Raw genomic sequence first — 23,057 nt, 5'->3', positions numbered from 1 at the left:
ACCTTGAAGGCTATGACATGTAAATGACCTCTGTTCTTATTAGCTGGTTTAACTGTCAGTCGTGGGCTGGAGGTTAGGGATCCAGCCTTGTGACTGGAAGGTTGCCGGTTCGATCCCCAGAGCCGACAGCACATGACTGAGGTGTCCTTGAGCAAGACACCTAACCCCCAACTGCTCCCCGGGCGCTGCGGATTGGGCTGCCCACCGCTCTGGGCAATTGTGCTCACTGCCCCCTAGTGTGTGTGTGCTCACTAGTGTGTATGTGGTGTTTCGGGTTAAATGCGGAGGTGAAATTTCCCCGTTGTGGGACTAATAAGGGTCTCTTAACTGTCTCTTCTACTCTACTGAAGCCTGTCTGCAGGAACAACACTGCCCATCACTTCAACGTGAAGGCTGGCTAAACTGCTGTAGGCTGAATGGGCAATCATATATGAATATGGTTGGACTTTCAAAATACTCAGTTTAGTTTCTATATATGGACTAGACAGACTGGGGAGTTAGTGGCGGGATCTCAAACGCTGTGGTGATGTGAGTATGCACACAGGTCAGACTTCCGTGAAGGGAAACTTAGGCCCTATCCCATTTCTTCTTTTTACCCCTTAGCCTTGAGTGTCACCCTAACCCCTTGGAACTGAGTTACAAGGGGCAGTGATTGAAATCTTGCAATATGAATTAAGACAACCCTCAAATTAAATAAGTAAAAAAACAGCTTTACTTCATTAACAGCTCTGTAGTGCTGCTCTGCCAGTCTACAGTGACAGCAGAGGAGGGTGAAGTTCAGCTCCTCAATGCTGGGCTTTAGTTACATTTAGGGAATCATTTGATCTTCAAAGAGAGGGGCAATTATTTATTATTGCCCACCACTAATGCTTTATTGATACGAAGCTGAAGTCAGATGTTCTTGTTTGAATTTTCTCGTTCCACCTTAAATGGTGCAGTAGTTACATTCTGGTGCTTCAGGCGTCAGAACTGCTGGACTGTTTAAGGTGGAACGGGAAAGTTAGCTAGCTAGCTACCGAGACATTAGCATACTATTAGCGATTTTTGTGCTTGTTATGAAGAAAAAAGAAACATAATGCACTGAAACAACATTAAATTAACATTATATAATGGTTAGCGTAAATTTTTTACAGACAAAATATGCACATTTGTGGGTTTCTTTGGTATCTTGTTCAGCCATCTTGCCAGTTTTTCTTTTTATTCTCTGTCTGGAGTGAGTCTCTGAAAAATCTCTGTTTGGAGGGTCATGGAGCCCTGACACTTCACCCTACCACTCTATCCATCCATCCATCCATCCATCCATTTTCTAAGCCGCTTCTCCCTCAGGGTCGCGGACGGGTGCTGGAGCCTATCCCAGCAGTCATCGGCTGGAAGGCAGGATACACCCTGGACAGGTCGCCAGTCCATCGCAGGACAGACACAGACAGTCACTCACACACTCACACCCAGGGGCAATTTAGCATGTCCAATTGGCCTGACTGCATGTCTTTGGACAGTGGGAGGAAACCGGAGAACCTGGAGGAAACCCACACAGACACGGGGAGAACATGCAAACTCCACCACCCTCCAACTCTATCTCAACAAAAATTGGGACATCCTACTCCTAGAGGTGAATGCACAAAACAGAGGGCTAAGGCCTCAGTGGTAGGGGTGAAATGGGATTGGGCCTTAGATGGTTTAGTAGTCACGTTTATCTGCTATCTTGGTGCAAGTCAAGTACATACCAACAGATATGATTCCTCTTTAGACAAGTCTGTTACTCAATAAATTCCCAGATCAGGCTCAACACAAGGAAACATGCTACCCTCTCTAGTTAACTCGCTAACTCACTCCAGGTTGGACATTCACTGTGAAAACGTAAACAAAAAATCTACAGAAATGTCTGTTTCTTTTTTTGTACAGTACTTGTTTCAGCCCTATATATTACATCAACCTGTTTTTAGTAAGTAATGTATTCCACGCTATGGGCCCTTTGATTAGCTTATCAGTTAGGCTACATTCACATTACCAGGTGTAAGAGGTACAAATCCGATTTTTTGCCCTAATGTGCGCGTGTGGCATCATTCAGCGTTCCCATGGCAGCAGCGCTGAACAGAAGTTAAAGCCTGTAAATGGTGGAAAAGCAGCTCATCTCACCTTTTTCTCCTTAGTCACACTCTAATAATGAAGCTGAGAGCTGATCAGAGTAATTATCTTCTCAGCGAAGCTCGTTCTGCTCGTTAGTTTGTGCTGATGCTGCACGTGATTCATTCACGTGACGTTACTGAGCAGGATGTGCGCATGTGGGTCATATCCGGGTCAATGACAGATTTGAATCAGTTGCCTAAACAAGTGTGAACAATAATGTTAGAGAGATCGGATCTGAGCAAAAAATCGGATTTGAGCAATGTAATGTGAACGCAGCTGATCACATTGCAGGACGGGAGTACTCCAGGACCAAGATTAGTGACCACAAGAATAGAAAGACTCTTCCACGCTGCCCTACAGGTGCAGTATCCGGTCATGTCTGATGGTAGTGATGGTAGTGATGATGATGATGATGCTCATGGTGGTGATGATGCTCGTGCCGCTGGACCACAGGTAGCACAAAGCCTCCAGGGCTGCTGACAGACTCTCGGTCCGGCGAAGGCTGCTGCTGTTTGCCGGCCTGCTCTCTGACTTTTGCCCTGAGCCTCTTGCTGTGGCTGTGCTGTAGAGGGTGCTGGAGGTGCATGGCTGGCTGTGATTGGTTCTGCTGGGGCAGATGATAAACATCCTGGCCTCCGTGGTGTCCAGCCTGAACTGCAGGATAATGCATATAACACTTACTGCCCCTCCCACCTCCGCTGACCACTGCTGGGGTCACCCCACCTCCTCTGGACACTCCTTTAGGGGATTTGCTGTGGGCTGGCCGGGTGCAGTGCTCAGTGATGACCTGAGAGCGGCGCTGTTGGGCATGTGGTTCAGGCTCGTGCGAGCGAGACCGGCTCTGAGAGTGAGACGCTCGGGTGGACTGATCCTGACGGACTGCAGGGGGCGCCGTGACTGAGGAGACAGAGAGTGGACAGAGATCAAAGGGAGATGAAACAACATCACAAAACAAAAAAACAACCTGTGCCTGCTTTGACATAAAGTAGTTTCCTTCCATTCTCACTGACCTTCGAACCTGGAGGTGTAGTTCTCGATGCCAGCCAGATCCAGATAATGATTCCTCCTCTCCGTGTTTTCATCCACACAGTAATGATTCCGGTCCGGGGGGTCAGTGACCTGCCCTCTGAAATCGGAAACGTTTAGTAACTGTCATTAGTGTTCGTGTGTATATAAACATTTGCAAAATACAAATTTTGGTTTACACTTAACTACTTTTATTACTAAAGTACTCATTCATTTTTTAAAGTTACTTTTAAATTACTTTCATTACTACAAGTACTTATTACTTTTTAAAAGTTATTTTTAAATTACTTTTGTTTGTTTTAAAGTACTTCTTGCTTTTTCTATCTTTTTTTGCTAAATCTCTTTTGCTTAACATTTCTTCTTTTATAACTTTTTTTTAAATCTTGCACATTTTTTAAAAGTTATTATATCCAATGTTAGCTAAATCTTATAAAGTTTCTACTATAGCTTCAACATCCAGTTGTAACTAAATCTTTTAAGGGTTTTAGTCTACAACTTGTATTATCTGTATTTTGTTAAATCTTAGATGCTTTCTTCTGTAACTTCAACACTCATCTATTGCTAGGTCTGAAGGTTTCTTACACAGCATCTACACCAGGGGTCAAAGCACTAAATCACTTAAAGGGCCTTATAAAAAAAAATCTCAGCAGATCTGTGGGTCAGATTTGGGGGCAGTCATGGGCTGGAGGTTAGGGAACTGGCCCTGTGACCGGAAGGTTGCCGGTTCGATCCCTAGTGCTGACAGTCCATGCCTGAGGTGTCCTTGAGCAAGACACCTAACCCCCAATTGCTCCCCGGGCACCGTGGATAGGGCTGCCCACCGCTCTGGGCAAGTGTGCTCACTGCCCCCTAGTGTGTGTGTATTCACTAGCGTGTATGTGGTGTTTCACTTCACGGATGTGGGATTAAATATTGATTAAATGATTAAAGTATCACTTAACATTTTGCCATTGTTTATTCAAAACATGCCAAGAATGCAACAGCAAAACAGGCATTGAACACTTATTCAAAATACTTCTAAATAAAAATAAATTATTTAATGTAGCTTTTTTAACTGTCTATTTGCTTGAACTGGACACCAGGCATCTTTTCTTTTTGTGTAACAGCTGGGCCATAGATTGTTGCTGGGGAGGGCCAAATAGGACTGTGCCATGGGCCTGACTTTGCCTGCGGGCCTTGTGTTTGACACATGGGTCCTATAACTTATGTTGCTAAATCTCATTTCTACTGTGGCTTCTAGATCCAGGTTTTGCTAAATCACTAAGTTCTACTTGGTCCAGTTTTAAGGAAAGTACTGCAGACGTTGTACAAGATACTGCAGTGGAAAGATCCAGAAATGTAGCCCAGGTCTCTTGCAGTGTCTGACCTGATGTGTGTGGAGTGCCGTCTGTCTGCTCCACGTAGTTCCTCCTGCTGGGTGGACTCCACACGGCTACAATTCCAGTCTCGCTCTGACAGGAGGAGGCAGTTAAAGATTTAACCCAGACGGGCCATAAAAACCATCATGAGAGTACTCTGGTCCAAACCAAGCATGTGAAAGCATGTGGAATGTGAGTATGAACAGTGGTGATTTGTGCTACATTTGCTCCTCTGTGTGTGCGTTACCTGTTCCAGAGTGTGTGTGTTCTCTGCGACGGTTGCTGGGATCTGGAGTAACGGTCAGTTTCACCCTCAGTGTCTTGCTCTTACTGTGGCATGACTGGTTTACAGAGGCATCCACCACATCATAGATAGTGTGCATGAGACTGGACATATCCTGAACAATCATACGCAAATACACGACAAACCAAATCATCACACTGTGCTGCACTGGAGCCCTGGACCAGAGCTGGACACTCAGCGCTTTTTCACTGAGTTCGGTTTCCCCTCATTTCTCAAACTGCACAGACCACTGACCAGCAGGAACAAACATACAGACACGCTCAGTGGCAGACCCAATTAAAATCTTAATTTTACATGAGAGTTTGTCTGAAAAGTTTTGTTGTCTTTCTAAGTGAAAATCAGTGTAAATATACTCTATAGATCACTATTCAATACACAGTTACTGTTGATTAACTGAATTTAACCTACTGGGAAAAAAAATAAAACAAAGTATGGCATGCGCACAAATGATGGCCAATTTAATATTTTATGTAGAGGATTTATTTATTTATTTACACTTACAATTAAACATGACTTTGATACAGATTCCTGAAAGAATTACAGAATGTAATTTGAACAGCCAATCAGGGAATTCTGGATTAAGCATGCTTTTATTAAGCTGCTAACTCTGTAGGCCACTTAGCTGGTATAAAATCTCACCTCTTTGGTCACTTTGCCACTGTTGTCGAAGTCATAGAGGGTGAAGACCCACTCCTGCCTGTTATCATCCTCCAGAGACACGTCACACTCCAGCTCCTGTTAATACATACATAATACACAGGTTTTAAGTATGTTTCCAGTTGCATCTCGGCATGTCTGTCTGACATCTCTTCATGGATGGCAGCTCACCACCTGAAGGTCAATCCTAGCAAGACTGAGCTGATACTCATCCCTGCAACTACAGGTCCTCATCATGATCTTGCCATCTCATTCGAGAACTCTCTGATTGTTCCGTCTGTAGAGGCAAGAAGTCTTGGTGTGACTCTGGATGGCCAGTTATCGTTCTCGACTCACACTGCGAACCTGACTTGGTCATGCAGACATCTCCTGTACAACATCCGCAGGATCCGACCCTTCCTCACCCGAGAGGCCGTCCAGGTGCCAGTGCAGTCTCTTGTCATCTCAAGGCTTGACTACTGCAACTCACTCTTGGCTGGTCTTCCCATGCAGGCCATCAAGCCTCTGCAACTCATCCAGAATGCGGCAGCACGGCTCATCTTCAATCTCCCCAAGTTCAGCTACGTCACCCGACTGCTGCGCTCCCTTCACTGGCTTCCTGTAGCTGCACGCATCAGATTTAAAACCCTAATGCTTGCCTACAAAGCCAAAAATGGACCAGCCCCTACCTACACATTGATGGCAATGGTGAAATCTCAAACTGTACCATGAGCCCTTTGAGCTTTGAGTACAGCTCGGCTTGACCCGCCATCCTTCAAGGCGCATGGAAGACAAGCGTCGAGAATGTTCTCTGTACTGGCACCCAAGTGGTGGAATGAACTCCCACTGGCTGTCCGTACAGCAGAGTCTCTTGCTGTCTTCAAATGCAGACTGAAGACTCATCTCTTTACACAGCACTTAAATGAGCACTGAATTAAGTATTGTTTGCAATATATTGTGCTGCACTTATATATTATATTTTATTGCATTGCACTGTGTATTGTAGTTTACTGTATTGTATTGTATTGTACGGCACAGAGTTCTGCGTTCAACTCTGTTCCTTTTTTTTGGGTTTTTCTACGGTGACTTTGTTTCTAGCAGTATCTGAGCTCAGGACTAGCTTTCTCTATAACCTACTGGTAACTAGCAAAGATACTTTCTCTAGACAGACAAAGCACTTCTTGTAAGTTGCTCTGGATAAGAGCATCTGCTAAATGCTCTAAATGTAAATGTAATACACACCTGCAGTTACTCCCACAACCGGCAGGAGGAGCATGTGCTTCAGATGAGAACTTGCTCAACTAAAAATTTTTAAAACTCCTCTTTCAACTCCTGTTTTTATTTATTTCTTAATCTTGAAAAGTGGAGATGCACCAAAACGCAGCCAAAAAAAATAAAGAACACTATGAAGTGTTAAAATCAATTACTTAGTGAGACATTTGACTGATCTGACTAATAAATGAGAATCTGGGATTAAAAACGCTTTCCCCTCTCTCTTCACATTGGTCAACGAGACGTGTTCAATTTGGAACATTAGACACGAGATTTATAACTTCTGTTCATGTGGAGTATAATTTCTGTTCATGTAGTAGGGAAGGTTTGGGCGGATGTGTGGATGGGTGGGTGGACGGGTGGGTGGATGGCTAGGGTGGGTCAGTACAGCTACGAACCAGAGCCCAGCTTCAGCCTCACTCAGCCGACTAGTGTCTGGTCTGTTTATGCGGCTGGTGAACAGTGACAGACGAAGTGTCTGAATTAATTAATTGATTCACATGTTTTACCACTGCTTCATGAACTAAACTTCGTGTCCCCCCATACAGCACAATGATACTGACTTGATTCAGCCTAGGGACTAATCTGGGTCACAGTCATGCAGTTTGGGAGAGATAATGTGTTTCTTACATCCAGGCTGATGCGTTTCCTCCCTTTGCTGGTCTCTCTCTGCCCTTCCTCACACTGAACAAACTGCAGCGAACTCTCACAGCCCTCCGCTTTCTCAGGGGGAAGGACCACTACACACACACACACACACACACACACACATACAGTCGAGTGAGTAAGTTTATATAAAACAAAAAAAAACAAATAATCCTTTTAAAAAATAATATAATGAATTTAAGAGCGCATATGGCTGAAGTCCACTTATGTCTGTGTGGTTTTATATACCAAAAATAGTTATAATCCATTTCTATATGACCATTTTCCAACCTCTTGTTACCCCATACAGTTAAACAGGCAGCTTTTGTGACTGTGCCTTTAAGACTGATGTATATAAATGAGCTCTCTTCAGACTGACTACCCTGTATTTTGCCTCACTCAGAAATAAGTCTACTCCTTATAACCTCAGGACATCACAAAAGCAATGAATTTAAAACAAGGTCTGCAGCTTAATTTACATATTTGGACTATACAGTATGTCTTATTTCAGTATTTTTCCTCTGTCTGGGAGCTGTGTGTGCAATGTGGGTAATTCTGTACATACCCTGTAGAGGGCAGTGATGTTCTACAACTTCTCCATCTTTCAGGTCACCACTCTGTGACTCCTGTAGGGGGGAGAGAGAAGAATCACAGTCAGAATCAGAATAAGAGACAGAGAAAGAAAAGAGAGAGATGTGACCACAAGGGCTGTGCCGACAAGAGAAATACCCATCAATCAAACTCAATAACTGGATTTCTATTTTTTACCTATTTTTGTTTTGACACTTCAAACCTTACCAATCCCTCTCATCAATCTATCTATCTATCTGTCTGTCTGTCTGTCTGTACACATTGCTATAGTTCAGTCAATGTGGATGAAAGCATGTAAGGTAGACAGAAGGACGCACACCGTCTTTATTAAAGAATTGAAATCCAATCCTGATCCAACTGTGATACTGTGTTGCAATCAGATTTCATTCTGATTCTTAAGGAAACAATTCAGTGCGTCTCATTTCAATGCAAATGTAACTGAAGGCGCAATTAGCACATTATAAACGATTATAATCAATTGCAGTATTCCCAAAGTGATGCAGGTGCCTCTGTGAGAATCGACCGCAGCACTAAAGTTGAGCACAGCACCATCTGCCTGCTGATTGGATTTTATTTTTGGACCGGATTACGGCCACCACAGTCCAGCTTCAGCTTCCAGCCTCTGTCCAGCTCCCACAAACCCTTGCAAACGTCCAAACTAGCCACACACACTCCATCTCCCTGGCAAAGACCACAGCATAAAACGCACCATATCTGGCCTAACATACCTCATGTTTGACAGGAACTAAGCTACGTATTTTCAGCAGGAAGGGCTGAGGGCAGTGCAGTGGGCTTGCCCACATACTGATTTAACTAGTAAAGAACTAAATAATTCATAGTAGATACTGATTCACTAACACAAGATGCTGTATAAAGTGGATGAATAATTCATAGCAGCTGCTGAATAATTTATAGCAGGTACTAAACAATTCATAGTAGATACTCACTAGTTTACAGATATTGAATAATTTAAGGTATTACCTTAATAATACAAAACGCCAAATAATTTATAGTAATCACCGAATAGTTAAAAGTAGATAATGAATAATTCATAGTAGGTACTGAATAATTGATAGAAGTTACAGAATAATTGATGAGATACTGAATAAGTCACAGTATATACTGAATAATAGATACAAGATACTGAATAATTCATAGCATATACTGAATAATAGATAAGAGATACTGAATAATTCATAGCATATACTGAATAATAAATATGAGACACTGAATAATTCATAGTACATACTGAATAATAGATACAAGATACTGAATAATTCATAGTATATGCTGAATAATAGATATGAGATACTGAATAATTCATAGTATACGCTGAATAAGTCATATGAGATACTGTACTTCATGGTAAATAGTGGATAATAAGTTTTAAAAGTAAAAAACTTTATTACAAGTGAAGAGTACAAGGAGTTAACCGTTAGAATCTTAGCGTAATTAATACTGGTTTGCTGTGCTAGCTAAATGTAATTCCATACTTAATTGCAAAACCAACAGATTTGAGTTTGCAACTCAATAACTGTCTCATAGGTACTGATTAACCTTCACTTGTTAAATAAAGGATATTATTTCAAAGGCTGTTTCAGCTTGTGTGTGTGTTTCTGAATGAGTGTGTATTTTGGTTGTAAAATTCCTTTTCAGTGGGCTGGAAGTGATTAACAGTACAGACTCTCTAGAAACTGGAGGACGGCGGGAGAGACTGTCACACTCACATAATTTCCAACCTGTTCAGTTGCACAGTTACTGTGAATGGACATGCACTGATATTCAATAATGCAGCATACCACAATATTCAACATGTTATTGTTGTCATGTGTCAAGTGCTCTATAATGTTCATATGAACCACACAGTCATTCTGACAGACTGCAATACACTACAAGAAGTGTAGGGGGCGATATGACATCTACTGTTTCATTTAAAAAGCCTCTATAATGTTCATATGATCCACACAGTCATTCTGACAGACTGTAATACACTACAGGAAGTGTAGGGGGTGATATGACTTCTACTGTTTCATTTAAAAAGCCTCTATAATGTTCATATAAGCCACACAGTCATTCTGACAGACTGCAATACACTACCGGAAGTGTAGGGGGTGACATGGCTTTGAATGACGCTGGCAGCAACATGAGAGGAATGGAATTAGTCAGAATGGTTTGATTAGTCAATTGTTGTGAGGTCACATGATACATCAAAAACAAAACAAAAGACCTTATAAAACCAAACTTTTTCAAATTATTGTACAAGTATCTTTCAGAACTGGAGAAAATCTGCCAAATTTGTCTCCCTGCTCTCAAACAGGATGTTTCTGGGGATTAAATGAAATTCTCAGTATTTCCAGTCAAATGTATGTGCATCCTCCACACTTGCACCACACCAACAACCCCATACACAGCGCCTCTGCTCCAATGTGCTGCCCATATGCTTCATTAATGGCCTTTCAGATGTGGAGAACATTACGGCCTCCCATATCTCTCATACACCCTCATTCCATATAGATCAGCTTCTAAAAGCCATTAAACATGAACGACAGAACTATAAACAACAAGCAAAACAACATGTTTTGAAATGATGGAGGCTGGCAGAACATCTGGATTCGAAGCCGCCTCGTCTTGTGGTTGTGAAATGAGGGCCGTGTGACTCAAGAACTGCCAGTGTGTTAAAACTCAGAATGGGCAAAAACAAGGAAAAAGTTAGGAATAGGTCACAGATATAAATGTAGTATATATAAGGAAGCATCTATATGCAATAACAATACGTCTCTTATGTGTTGTATAAAGTATCCATAAGTAACAATGACCCATATAATACAATAATGACACAATGTCCCATATGTATATATATGCAAAGTATACAGTATCTCACAAAAGTGAGTACACCCCTCACATTTCTGCAAATATTTTATTATATCTTTTCATGGGACAACACTATAGAAATAAAACGTGGATATAACTTAAAGTAGTCAGTGTACAACAGTATTGAGTACTCGTGTTGCCAGCTATTTGGACATTAATAGCTATGTGTTGAGTTATTTTCAGAGGACAGTAAATCTATACTGCTTTTTTTGTGAGATACTGTATATACAGAATCAACAACATCTACACATAACATTGTATTATAATAATGTATAAAAAATACTAAACATTCAAATGAAGCGTGTCCACCCTTTGTCTCTATTACAGCTTACATTCTGTTCAGGAGACGTGCTTTCAAATAAATAAATGAATATTGAAATAAATAAGTCTTGACAAAAACTGATCTGTCTCTCTGGAAACGTGTCTTTGAACATGGGAATGTAATGCACCACAGCGGGTCCACAGCACACAGGAAGCCTTTGCGCCTTTATTGCCGTTCTTTGCGTTTCCACAGGGCAAAAACATCTAAGCTTTACTGCAGCACCAGAGCTCAAACACATCCATATGTGAGAGACTGTTGTGCAACATGACTGGGTTTGGAGTCATTTGGCAAGGCAGATAAATCAACAGCAGAAAAGAGTCACATGGCATTTTCTCCTAGTTTCCTTTGAATGTAACAGCAATCTGTAGTGTTCTTACTGACATTAGATCTGGCTTCTTCAACTTCAGCGTCTCTGCTTTCAGAATTCAAAGCCTTTTTCAACTCAGACTTGTTTTATACTCAGTCACAGTTACCGCCATCTCAACTGGGTGAAAGTAATTAATCAGCCAATCCAAACACAGTTAACGTACCATGTCCAATAATATAATTTCAAGTAAGTGTTTTCAATTAGCACATTATGGACACACTCTTGAAAATCAAGGGGCCAATACGGGATCTTTATGTGATGTCATAGAAGCACTTTTGGTTCTCTAAAGCACCTTTCAGAGTGTTGAAGTTCAGAGGGTGAAGAACCTTTTTAAAGAGCCAGCACCTAATGTAAAGGTAGGGGTGTAACGATGCACTCTGCTCACGATTCGATTCGATACACGATACTCAGATCATTAGGTTTTCTTATATTTTAAACAAAGTTTGAATGAACAAAAAGGATGAATGACTTTCCTTTTTAATTTCTGAAGTGTAAACAATGCAAAACAATGCATTTGCATCTATATGTCAATAAACAAAACTTTGGTCCCCTGCAATTAAAGGAAATTACTTGGATCAGAACTGTAAACAAAATATTTTATTGTAGCTTCCTACATTACATATCCAACTAAAAACATTCTTTTTCATTTCTGAAGAAAAACAATTCAAATAATGTGCACTTTTCTTGTACAAAATTTAACAAGTTTGCATTTAATTTAAACAAAAATAACGTTCACTCTCCTGCAATTAAAAGAAACTAGCAGGAAAAGCGAAAATTGTGACACGGAGTGACACTGTGGGGTTCTTTTTGGTGGCTGTTTTCAGACGTTTCAGTAATTTCACAATTTCCTTGGCATCACTGATGTTGAAGCCGTCCAGACTATCAATTTCACGAGCATTTCGATGCATCTCCGTACGCACAAGAGCTGCTGTTGTGCCTGCTTGTTGTTCAAAATAGCGAGCTATTGCATTCGTGAGATGACATCCATGATGAGTTTGTGCGGTGGGATCTGTAGCAGTTTCTGTGTAGCCGCGAGTGGACTTCAGTAGGCGGCTAACGTTATGTGTCTCACTCGACCCAACAAACGATTGATGCGGGTTGCAGCTACGCCTGAGATTTAAAGTGCTTGGGAAGATTTAAAGCGTGCTCCCACCAAGCAAAAAGAACACTATGGGTGGTGGTGGCCCAGCCTCTTTCACTGCTACCTCCACATGGCGTGCACTGCTCATAGCAACAGTTGTGATTTGTACTTTCAGGCTTCCACTCCAAAACAGTACCTTGGCTGTGCTCTGCCCAGTGTGCCACTCGAAAACAGGGCGAGTTTGGAGTACGAAACTTATTTTTCATTCTCCGGTGATCACATGCGCTGTGCTAGAGTGACTTACCTCTGTGTAGCCCTCAAATCCACCCACCTGTTGTTACTGCTATGCTGTAACTACGCTATAATTTAAAAATGCCAGTTGTCCTTTACATTGTGTGTAAATTTCAAGATAAATGGACAGAAGAAACGGCTCATTACTTGGAGTAAAATCTTTTTACGTTAACTTACATTTAAAATAGAGTAGGTTTTCTCCTTCTCCTGTAAAGTTATCATTAGCCACGCGTACATGCAGCCTAATCTGTTAATAATTCCACCAACAGCTCAATCGGCATAGAATACGTCCATGTATACACCTCAGTCGGAACAGACTAGTCCGATTGTGGCCATTCAGAATAGAGTTTCTATCAATCAAGGTGGGTGATCCTGTAAATAATCCGTTAAATAGAAGAATAATATCCGTGTAAACACCTGTATCTGATTACATTCCCTATTGGAAAGCTTAAGTCCAATCTGCATGTGCGTCACGTCATAGTGAAAGTTTATACCATTAAATGTGGCAGAGCAGAAACTGGTCTGCAGAGGAGACGTCACACAGTGGTGTGACGGACGTCCAGCTTATGTGTCTCAGAACACTACGTCTTCCTCTCGGCCTTCTTTAATAAGGACGTGAAGGACGTTTTCCTGAGTCTGACATCATTTTAAAGCAACTAAAAACACAAGCACTGCTCACTGCTGCTCATCTCAGTGACTGGACTGGAACGTCTACAAAAAGTGGTTCTCTACACATGCATGTCATTTTGGATCAAATTACTTGTAGTGAGCAAGTAAAGAGAGATTTTGCTATGAAGTATTAAGTATTAGAGCTATCAAGTCATCTTCCATGCAAGTCACAACCTCGAATCACTGGTATGGAAACCTTTCACCACGTGAAGCTCACCTAAATTAAATCGACTGAATCACCAAACAGAGCTACTGTGTTCAAGGCGTGCCACAAACCAAACGTTTTTGCCGGAGAAAATAGGACCCCTAGCTGGAGGCCCAGGGGTCAGAAGACTGATTAAAAGAAAACAATTTGGTAAACAAATCCCCCTCCATCCAGTGCCCTGTAACAAGAGAGGCAGAGGAACTATCCAGAAACACACACACACACAAAAAAGAAACTCAATTCCACAGGAAACCTGGCCTCAACTCAAAACCAGATGTGCTGTTTTAACACACTAAAGAGGAGATGGAAGGTGGAGGTTCTAGAAAAGAAGGAAAAAGGTTTGGCTATTTTTCTTGCATGTTCTTGCACGTAACCGACTGACGGAGATGTATTCATTAACTTATTTGCCTTATAGGAGGAGTAAACAAGCCAAAACATAAGACACCATATGTTAGACCTGTGGTCTGCATGGTCGTAAAACTGAAGCCAAACTTAACCAATATCTTTCAGACCCAAATCAATTGGGCCCGACTGGGCGGGAATGCATCTCTCTATATCAGAGGTCACTAACAGGCGAGCCACAGTCTGAGTCCGGATCCAGGTGCTGTCCTATGCGGACCTGGACCTACAACCGATAAACTATGAAGAATTATTTAATTTTGAAGGGGTGGTCCTATTTTAATGGGCACAACTTTTCTAGCCTTTACGGATAGCTTTAGCAATCCGGGAAACTCACAGACCAATCACACGCATTGTAAATACCACACATGACGCTACTCAACCAATCAGATCTGTGCATTAAAAAAAGCACTGAGACTTGAGTGAGTGAGGGGAGGGACAAGGTGAGAAACAGCAGTCAGAGAAGAAAGTGAGTCAGAGGGAGGTTATTATACTCTAAAAACAGAAAACTGACAAATGTTGTTGAAATATCACTGAATTTTACATTGATTTGACATTCAGTTGTTGACTCTATAAGATGCTGAAATACCTACTAGGCTACTTCAGTAAACAGTATATGGCACTCATGATGTAAGGGAGACATTATGGTGTTGCGGACCTTTACATGAGCCTTTTTTTTAACTGGACCTTACTGAATTTTAATTAAAGACCCCTGCTCTACATTTTCTTTCTTAAAAACTCCACTCAGGTGAAAACTCTTTCGCTCCTTCCTTATGCAAGTGGATTATCTTATATCTAACCTCCTCAGAAACATCTCCTGAAAAATTAAAAATGAGAACATAAAGGCTGTTTTAAATGTACATTAAATAAATGTACAGTAAAGCATATAGACACATTTCATCAAATAAAAACAAATCTTCTGCATAAACTATCACTGATTAGAAAACAAACCTGGAACCCAACATTCTGTCAGGCCCCATCAAGCTCAGCAGACTTCTAGATGGGACTGATTCACGATAGGTCTTAGGAGTCACAGAGAACAAAGTCATGCTGGACTTTTATATGAATTATTTCTGACTCTTAGCTCATTGAAACAAGCAGAGGAATTGTGTGGAAAGTGCAGATTCTAAACCTGCAATCCAAACCACCTTTGTGTTTGTAGGTGGATGGTATTCTTTTTTTTTTTTACACTTTTTTTTACTCAGTTTTTGTAATAATTAGAAAAACCCTGTTGCTCTTTACATTGTGTGTAAATTTCATGATAAATGGCCCAAAATGACTTGGAAAAAGTCTGGTTCCACTGACTTACATTGAAAGTAAAGCATGGGTTTTTCCTTCTCCTGTGAAGTTACCATTTTGGAGATACAAGGTTATATACATACATACATACATATATATATGCCTTGTTTTAGTATTTGTGTGAAACAAAGAGTCAAAAATGCAGACTGAAACCTGTGAAACCTGTAAATACAAAATAAAAAATAAAATCTAAAACAATTAATTATGCTTATAAGCAATAAATTATGTAATTATGTCACCATATTTAAATAGTGCATGAAAAACGACAGCAACAATTTTAGACTTCGAAGGGATAATATCATCCTGATTACACAATGCCTCCGACCTCCTCGGGTTTGGGCTGGTCAGACACAGAGCTTTTTCTTGGCAGGACATAAAGCAGTGGGGAGAGGTTGTTGGAGGTGGTGGAACAGCTGGGCGGGGGGAGTTCGGAGGGAGGCCGTTTGAAGCTCCAGCCCCTAAATCACTGGGCCTCATCTGCTCAGCTGGACAATCCAGCACTAATATATCAGCCTTGGCTTTGATTCAGCCTTTCGGAGGTCACTCACACAGCAGACCATCATAAACAGACCCCTGCATTGACCCTCTTACCACCGCATGGCCTCCACTGTCCACATATGGCTCTAATAATCAAAGAGAGCACTGCTATCATAAGAAAACACTGAAGAAAGTCACACATTGAATTTACTTGATTAAAATCGTTTGCTTTTTTACTGAACAGCTATTTACTTGCTAGTTAAAGAAGGAAATTTCACACACCAAACAACCAAAAAGCTGATTCACTACATTTAGGACTGGGGGGGAAGACCTGGGTAAATTAGATTTTCGGCCAGATTATTGCTTTTAAATACACAGGAGCAAAACAGCCTTAATAATTTATATTTGTTACTGTGTTTTTTTCAAAAGAAAGATGGTCAAATGGTACTAATGAATTACATTTTTTGGTACATAAAAACACACTACATGGACAAAAGTATTGGGACAAGCCTCCTAATTATTGAACTCATGTGTTTCAGCCACACTCATTGCTAACAGGTGGATGAAATTTAGCTCATGGCCTTGCAATCTCAACAGACAAACACCAGCAGCAGAGGGTCATACTGATGAGCTGAGTGACTTTAAGCATGGCTCTGTCATAGGATGCCACCTATACAAGTCAGTTTGTGAAATGTCTGTCCTGTGGTGTAAAGCACACCACCACTGAACTCTTTGGACAAGTCTATGCTTCCAACTTTGTGGGAACAGTTTAGGGAAGAACCTTTTCTGTTCCAGCCTGACTGAGCTCAAAGCTAGGTCCATAAAGGCATGGCTGGGTGAGTTTGGTGTGGAAGAAATTGACTGGCCCTCACAGAGCCCTGACCTCAACCTCATCAAAACACATTTGGGATGAGCTAGAACGGAGACTGTGAGCCAACATCACTGTCTGACCTCACAAATGCTCTTCTGGACAAACGGGCAAAAATTATCACATCTTGTAGAAAGCTTCCCAGAAGAGTGGAAGCTGTTGTAGCTGTGAGTGGAGATGCCTATGGATTTAGAATGAGAGTCAAAAAAGCTCCTGTGGCTGCCTGTAGCTTTCCCAAAAGTGGACTATCAAGGAAAAAATAAAATACAAGAGGGACTTCTTTTGCAAGAGGGATGTCCACTGTTCAATTCTGTATTACTCCCACCCTGGGCTGCCACTGAATGGATGATTGAAGGATGATGAACAAATGGACAGACAGATAAGTGAACGGACAAATGAATGAATGGACAGACAGCGAACAGACAGATGACAGACAGACAGATGAGCTAGCTCTGTTATGCCCGTTTGGTTAGCTCTTGCTTGGTGGCTAGCTTTCTGTTGGTAAGCATGTATAAGCAGAGGCCATCAGGGGAACAGCTTTGTGAAAGGAGCAATATGTAATACTGACAGCAAGAGCTTCAAATGGGTACTGCAATAAAAATTCAAAACATTGGAGAGACAGCTCTCTGCTCCTGGCCCTCCTCCCCGGACCTGAAGCTCACATGGGTTGCCAGTTTGAGGACATTCGCCCTCCACAAATGAGCGCTAACAAGTTATAAGTTGATCAGTTAATGTATACGTTTGCAATGTTTTCATTGTTTGTAAATTATAAGCCTGCAGATTTTTTTTAGCTAGATGCATGGCTGACTTAGCCAACCTTATCCCAAAACCCAAAGAGCACTGCTCTGAAAATACTGGCTTGAAGAAGCTAACGACAGCTTCTAATTCACCAGCTTTTTGTTCAAATTTTCCTGTTTGACCATAAACGTTGCTGCAGTTAAGTTTACAGAGAAGATCTTGTTTATTTCAGCAGGACAACGTCAAACCACATTCTGCATGTATTACAGCAGCGTTGCTCTGTATTAAAGGAGTCCGGGTGCTGAGCTGGCCTGTCTGCAGTCCAGACCTGCCACCCATTGAGGACCTTTGCTGCATTGTGGGATGAAAACTACGACAAAGGAAACCCCAAACTGTTGAGAAGCTGAAATGCTTTGTTAAGCAAGCATGGGAAAACATAACACTTTCAAAATCACAGCAATTGGTCTCCTGAGTTCACAAACGCTTACAGAGTGTTGTTGAAGTAGGAGGTGGTGAAACACAGCGGTAAAAATGCGCTCGTCCCAACTTTTTTGTAATGTGTTTCTGGCATCAAATTAAAAATGGGTATGAATAAAAAAAAACACAAACAAAAAAACCAATAAAAATTCTCAGCTTCAAAAACAAAAAAAAATTGTTTCAAAGGAGAACATATTGGCTGTAGCACTTCATCTTAGAACTGATCATGTCATGGTAATCTTGTGATTGCCCCTACCACTTAGCCCTACCCCTCTGTTTTGCGCTTCATGTCTAGGGGTAGGAAGCTACATGGTCCTCCAAACAGAGGTTTTTCAGAAACTCACTCCAACCTTTTATGAGAAAAAATAAAAACCAGCAAGAGACCAAAGAAACCCACAAATGTGAGAATTTTCTCAGTTAAAAATTACAGTAATCATTGTATTTTAGCTTAATGTCTTTTCAGTGTAGGATGGTCCTTTTCTTCATAACAAGCATTAAAAATTGCTAATAGTTTGCTGATGTCTCGATAGCTAGCTAGCTAAAGTTCCTGTTCCACCTTAATTACATTCTGGTGCCTCAAACATCAGAACTGCTGCTCCATTTAAGGTGGAACTGGAAAAACTGGAACGAGCAGCTGGTGAACATCTGGCTTCAGGTTCATATCATTGAAGAGTTAGGGGTGGGTGATAATAAATAATTGACCCCTTTTTGAAGATCATATGATGTCCTAAATGTAACTAAAGCAGTGAGGATCTGAACTGTACCCTCCTCTGCCGTCACTGCAGACTGGCAGGGTCACCTACAGAGCAGCACAAGTAGCTGGTAATGAAGTAAGCCTCCTTTTATTTTAGGGTCCCATTTCGTTGGGAAAATTTCAACCAGTAACCATTGTGACTCAACTCCAAGGAGCAAGGGGACACTAAAAAACAAGGGTAAGGGTAAAAATAAGAAATGGGATTGGGACAAAATTATATACTGTTCCTTTAAAGCCATGCTGGTTGGACAAACAACAACTGCATACACATAATCCAAGATTAGGACCGTCCAGATTACACTGAAAAAGGAGATTTTGGCAAAATCTGATGGCTATTTATTGGGCATTGGAAAGGTATTCATAGGACATACTTTGTACAGGTATGCTGTGAATCGACAAGGGCAAAATTAGCCGGATTAGGAAGAAAACACACCAGACAATGCTTCCGTGCTGTTGAGCCAAACTGAGACGCTGAATGACTCTGATGGAGATCCTGACTGAACTATTTACAAAACACCGTCAGAACGTTCATCTCCGAGCTTTTATTATCCCGAACTCTGTGTTCGGGACTCTGTCTGCGCATCAGAAAAGGCCTCAACATTCACAACCCTTTCATCCGTTCACGTGTTTTTAAAGCGGAAAACCATGATTTAGCAAACATGAAAGCAAATAGTGCGTAATGCATGTTAAACACAGTGCTATGCAGTGTTTATTGAATGCAGGTAGAATTACAGTGTTCTGCTGCTCCAGCACAGTTATCTTCTCCTCTTATCAGCTCTGTTGATCTTATACCAGCCCTGACAGCCTGTAATTTCACCCAGAAAGTGTATCTGATTTAAGGACATGTAAAATGTAAGTAGCTTCATCGTCACCCACACAGCACTCTGCCAGCATCAGCCAATCACACTGCAGTGCCATATCTTTCCCAGAAGGCCTACATGTGGCAATCATATGTTCAGCCCTGGAGCATATGAGTCTTCCCACAAAACAGATTCAGATCTCTCGACGAGAGCTGGTTCTCTTCTGTCTTACATGCAGAAGGGAAGGACACTGTAACCACTTATGCTGTTCAGATATCCACATTTTTAAATAAACATTAATTTAATACCACAGTGGGAAACTAGTCAATGCTTCTATGAATACAAATTGAAAACGAAAGGTTTAGCAGAGGTGCTGGTATAAAAGATGATCTGCACCAGATGACTAGGCTGATTTAGTGACTTATCTAAATATTTTAAACTGATTTAGTGATTTATCTTTGTGTTTTAGGCTGATTTTGTGACTTATCTATATATCTTAAGCTGATTTAGTGATTATCTTTGTCTTTTAGGCTGATTTAGTGACTTATCTATATATTTTAAACTGATTTAATGATTTAAACTGATTTATAATGATTAATGATTTATTGTGTTTTAGACTGATTTAGTGATTTACTGTTGTGTTTAAGGCTGTTTTAATTATTTATTCTTCTGTTTTAGGCTGATTTAGTGATTTATCTTTGTGTTTTAGGCTGATTTAGAGATTTATCCATATGTTTTAGGCTGATTTAGTGATTTATCTTTGTTTTTTAGGCTGATTTAGTGACTTATCTTTATATTTTACACTGATTTAGTGATTTATCATTGTGTTTTAGGCTGATTTAGTAATTTATCCTTGTGTTTAAGACTGATTTAGTGATTTGTTTTGTGTTTTAGATTGATTTAGTGATTAATATATATGCTTTAGGCTGATTTAGTAATTTATCTATACGTTTTAGGCTGATTTAGTGATTTATCTATATGTTTTAGGCTGATTTAGTGATTTATCTTTGTTTTTTAGGCTGATTTAGTGACTTATCTTTATATTTTACACTGATTTAGTGATTTATCATTGTGTTTTAGGCTGATTTAGTAATTTATCCTTGTGTTTAAGACTGATTTAGTGATTTGTTTTGTGTTTTAGATTGATTTAGTGATTAATATATATGCTTTAGGCTGATTTAGTAATTTATCTATATGTTTTAGGCTGATTTAGTGATTTATCTTTGTTTTTTAGGCTGATTTAGTGACTTACCTAAATATTTTAAACTGATTTACTGATTTATCTTTGTGTTTTAGGCTGATTTTGTGACTTATCTATATATTTTAAACTGATTTAGTGATTTATCTTTGTATTTTAGACTGATTTAGTGATTTATCTTTGTGTTTGAGACTGATTTAGTGATTTACTGTTGTGTTTAAGACATACTTAGTGATTTATCTTTGTGTTTTAGGCTGATTTAGAGATGTATCTTTGTGTTTTAGATTAGTGGCAGCTCTCACTTACCCTGTGTGACGGGATGTTAGCTGTGTAGTTTCATACTAACTGATGCTGTTCATACTAACTCCTTAAATGGTCAGGGCCCGCCAGATGGGTGCAAAGTTTTATTATACACTTATATATGCTACGAACAGCTCGGTCAGCTTGTATTAAGTCCCTGTAGTTACTGAATAATATTCCATATGTAATCAGTCTGGGATTTTAAGCAGTTAAGTAAACTACAATTAAATTACAACTAAAATTAAATCACTTTAAAGATTAGTAGCTTGCAAAAAAAAATTATTGCATCACAGCACCGCATGTTGGTATCAGCCGATACTCAAAGTTTGAATATGAGTATAAGGAAATAAAAAGTGGTATCATGCCATCTCTAAAACTATCATAGACTACTTGTTGAAGGGCATTTAAAAACTTGCTTTAAAATATTGTCTATTTAAATAAATTCATACATAAGTTTCTACGTGACTACGTACAGTTCTCGTTCTAAAATAATTTCAAATATTTTGCAGTAAACCTTTCAATCAGATTCTTGAAAACATTCAGTTAGGTGTATGCAAACCTTTGACTGCTACTGTAATTTTGCTGTGTGTGTGTGTGTCTGGCTGGCAGGCGTGTGGATTCTGCGGCAGTTTCTTGACAAGAGCAAAGGGCTTCAGTCCAAGCTGTGAAGTTCCTCACGGCCTTGGCGCTGGACAAGGGTCATCTCTGGGTCAGCCAAAGACTGGCTCTCCTTTCTGCCTAAAAATACAACTCCGTACACAGGAAGTGCAGACGTCTGGAGCTCAGATATTAGCTGGGACAAATGAGCAAACGGCCCAGTGCCAAAACTATCAGTAATGCTAACACTGAGACGACAGCGACACGGGACAAAACAAAACAATGTGGGTTTAGAACAGAGCAAATGAATGGACAGTATTTAGAAGACAGTATTGCCTCCTATACTATATATGACAGTGTTAAATCTTAATTATATCCCAAACCTTGTTTGCTCACAGAATGATGCTGAGAATCATACACTTATAGGGGAACTGCCCTGAATTTCTGAGTCATTCAGAGTTGGTGTGAAATACTCTGTTCTACAGAAAATTACTGAGTCAGAATTGTTCACTGTTGTGGTGACTGGGGCCAGACGTCCACCTCTAAAAGCTCCTTCATAGAAAGTTACTACACGAAATGGTTATGAATTCACTGCCTGCTGACTGAGCCATTGTTTCACGTTTGTTTTGAGACTGGATTTAGGATATTTTAAGGTTTTTACAGCAGAGAGGTGCACGCAAGACATGCAAAACAGCACTATAAGAAAACTTTTTTTTTCAGATTTAGCACTATTTTGTATTTTATCATCATCAACATTCCATATAAAAACTTAGAAGTCATGTGTAGGTTCAGTGGTGGTTTTAGGTAGTTAATAAAAAGGCTCTACTTGTGTTGTAGATATCTTGACCGCCACTGTAAAGAAAATCCTCAATTTCAAGTCCTCAATTAACTCCCCTATTCAGTCATGTGCATTTCCACCTATTAGCTAAGTCTCCCCCAGTTACACGATGCTACGGGATGGGAGGGTGAAGGCTAGCATGAGCATCATGTGAAGCTCCAACACATCTTTTCAAACCACTGCTAACACAATGCCTTTAGAGCTCAACGCCCTTGGAGGAGAACACAAACCCTGAGAGAGGACAATTATGCGCTCTTTATGACTCCCGCTTACAGATGGCTATGGCATCAGAGTCATTAAGTCCTCTCTACAATGCGCCATTTTACATCAAACCACGCTGAATGACTTTGTTTACATTTCAATCACTGAATTATGCAGAAAGTATGAGATATCGGTAGAATTCTCCTGCAGAATTTCGGATTCTTACACATACACAGAATTTTGACACTTAAGAAGCTGGACAGTTACTCTCAATCGCACAATTTTGCTGGTCTACCTTGAAAACGTCCTCCACCTCCACCGCGATGACCCGAGAAACTGGTTCTGC

At 40.5% G+C, this 23,057-nt stretch overlaps 1 protein-coding gene across 1 annotated transcript in view; it reads right to left on the bottom strand.

Annotated features, from left to right (window-relative positions):
* Nucleotides 1-1,554: 1,554 nt before the first annotated feature.
* nkd2b (NKD inhibitor of WNT signaling pathway 2b) overlaps nt 1,555-23,057 on the bottom strand; it is a 65,433-nt gene continuing 43,930 nt past the window's right edge. The window contains exons 4-10 of the mRNA XM_037533904.1: nt 7,934-7,994; nt 7,354-7,463; nt 5,455-5,550; nt 4,759-4,909; nt 4,520-4,604; nt 3,138-3,253; nt 1,555-3,024 (exon numbers count right to left, since the gene is read on the bottom strand). Of these exons, the coding sequence (XP_037389801.1) occupies nt 2,501-3,024; nt 3,138-3,253; nt 4,520-4,604; nt 4,759-4,909; nt 5,455-5,550; nt 7,354-7,463; nt 7,934-7,994 (1,143 nt within the window). The 3' untranslated portion in view covers nt 1,555-2,500. The remainder of the gene's footprint in view (nt 3,025-3,137; nt 3,254-4,519; nt 4,605-4,758; nt 4,910-5,454; nt 5,551-7,353; nt 7,464-7,933; nt 7,995-23,057) is intronic.

This window comes from Pygocentrus nattereri, chromosome 24, assembly GCF_015220715.1.
Source record: "Pygocentrus nattereri isolate fPygNat1 chromosome 24, fPygNat1.pri, whole genome shotgun sequence".
In the NCBI taxonomy this organism is placed as follows: domain Eukaryota; kingdom Metazoa; phylum Chordata; class Actinopteri; order Characiformes; family Serrasalmidae; genus Pygocentrus; species Pygocentrus nattereri.
This window is presented reverse-complemented; position numbering and strand designations above follow the sequence as displayed.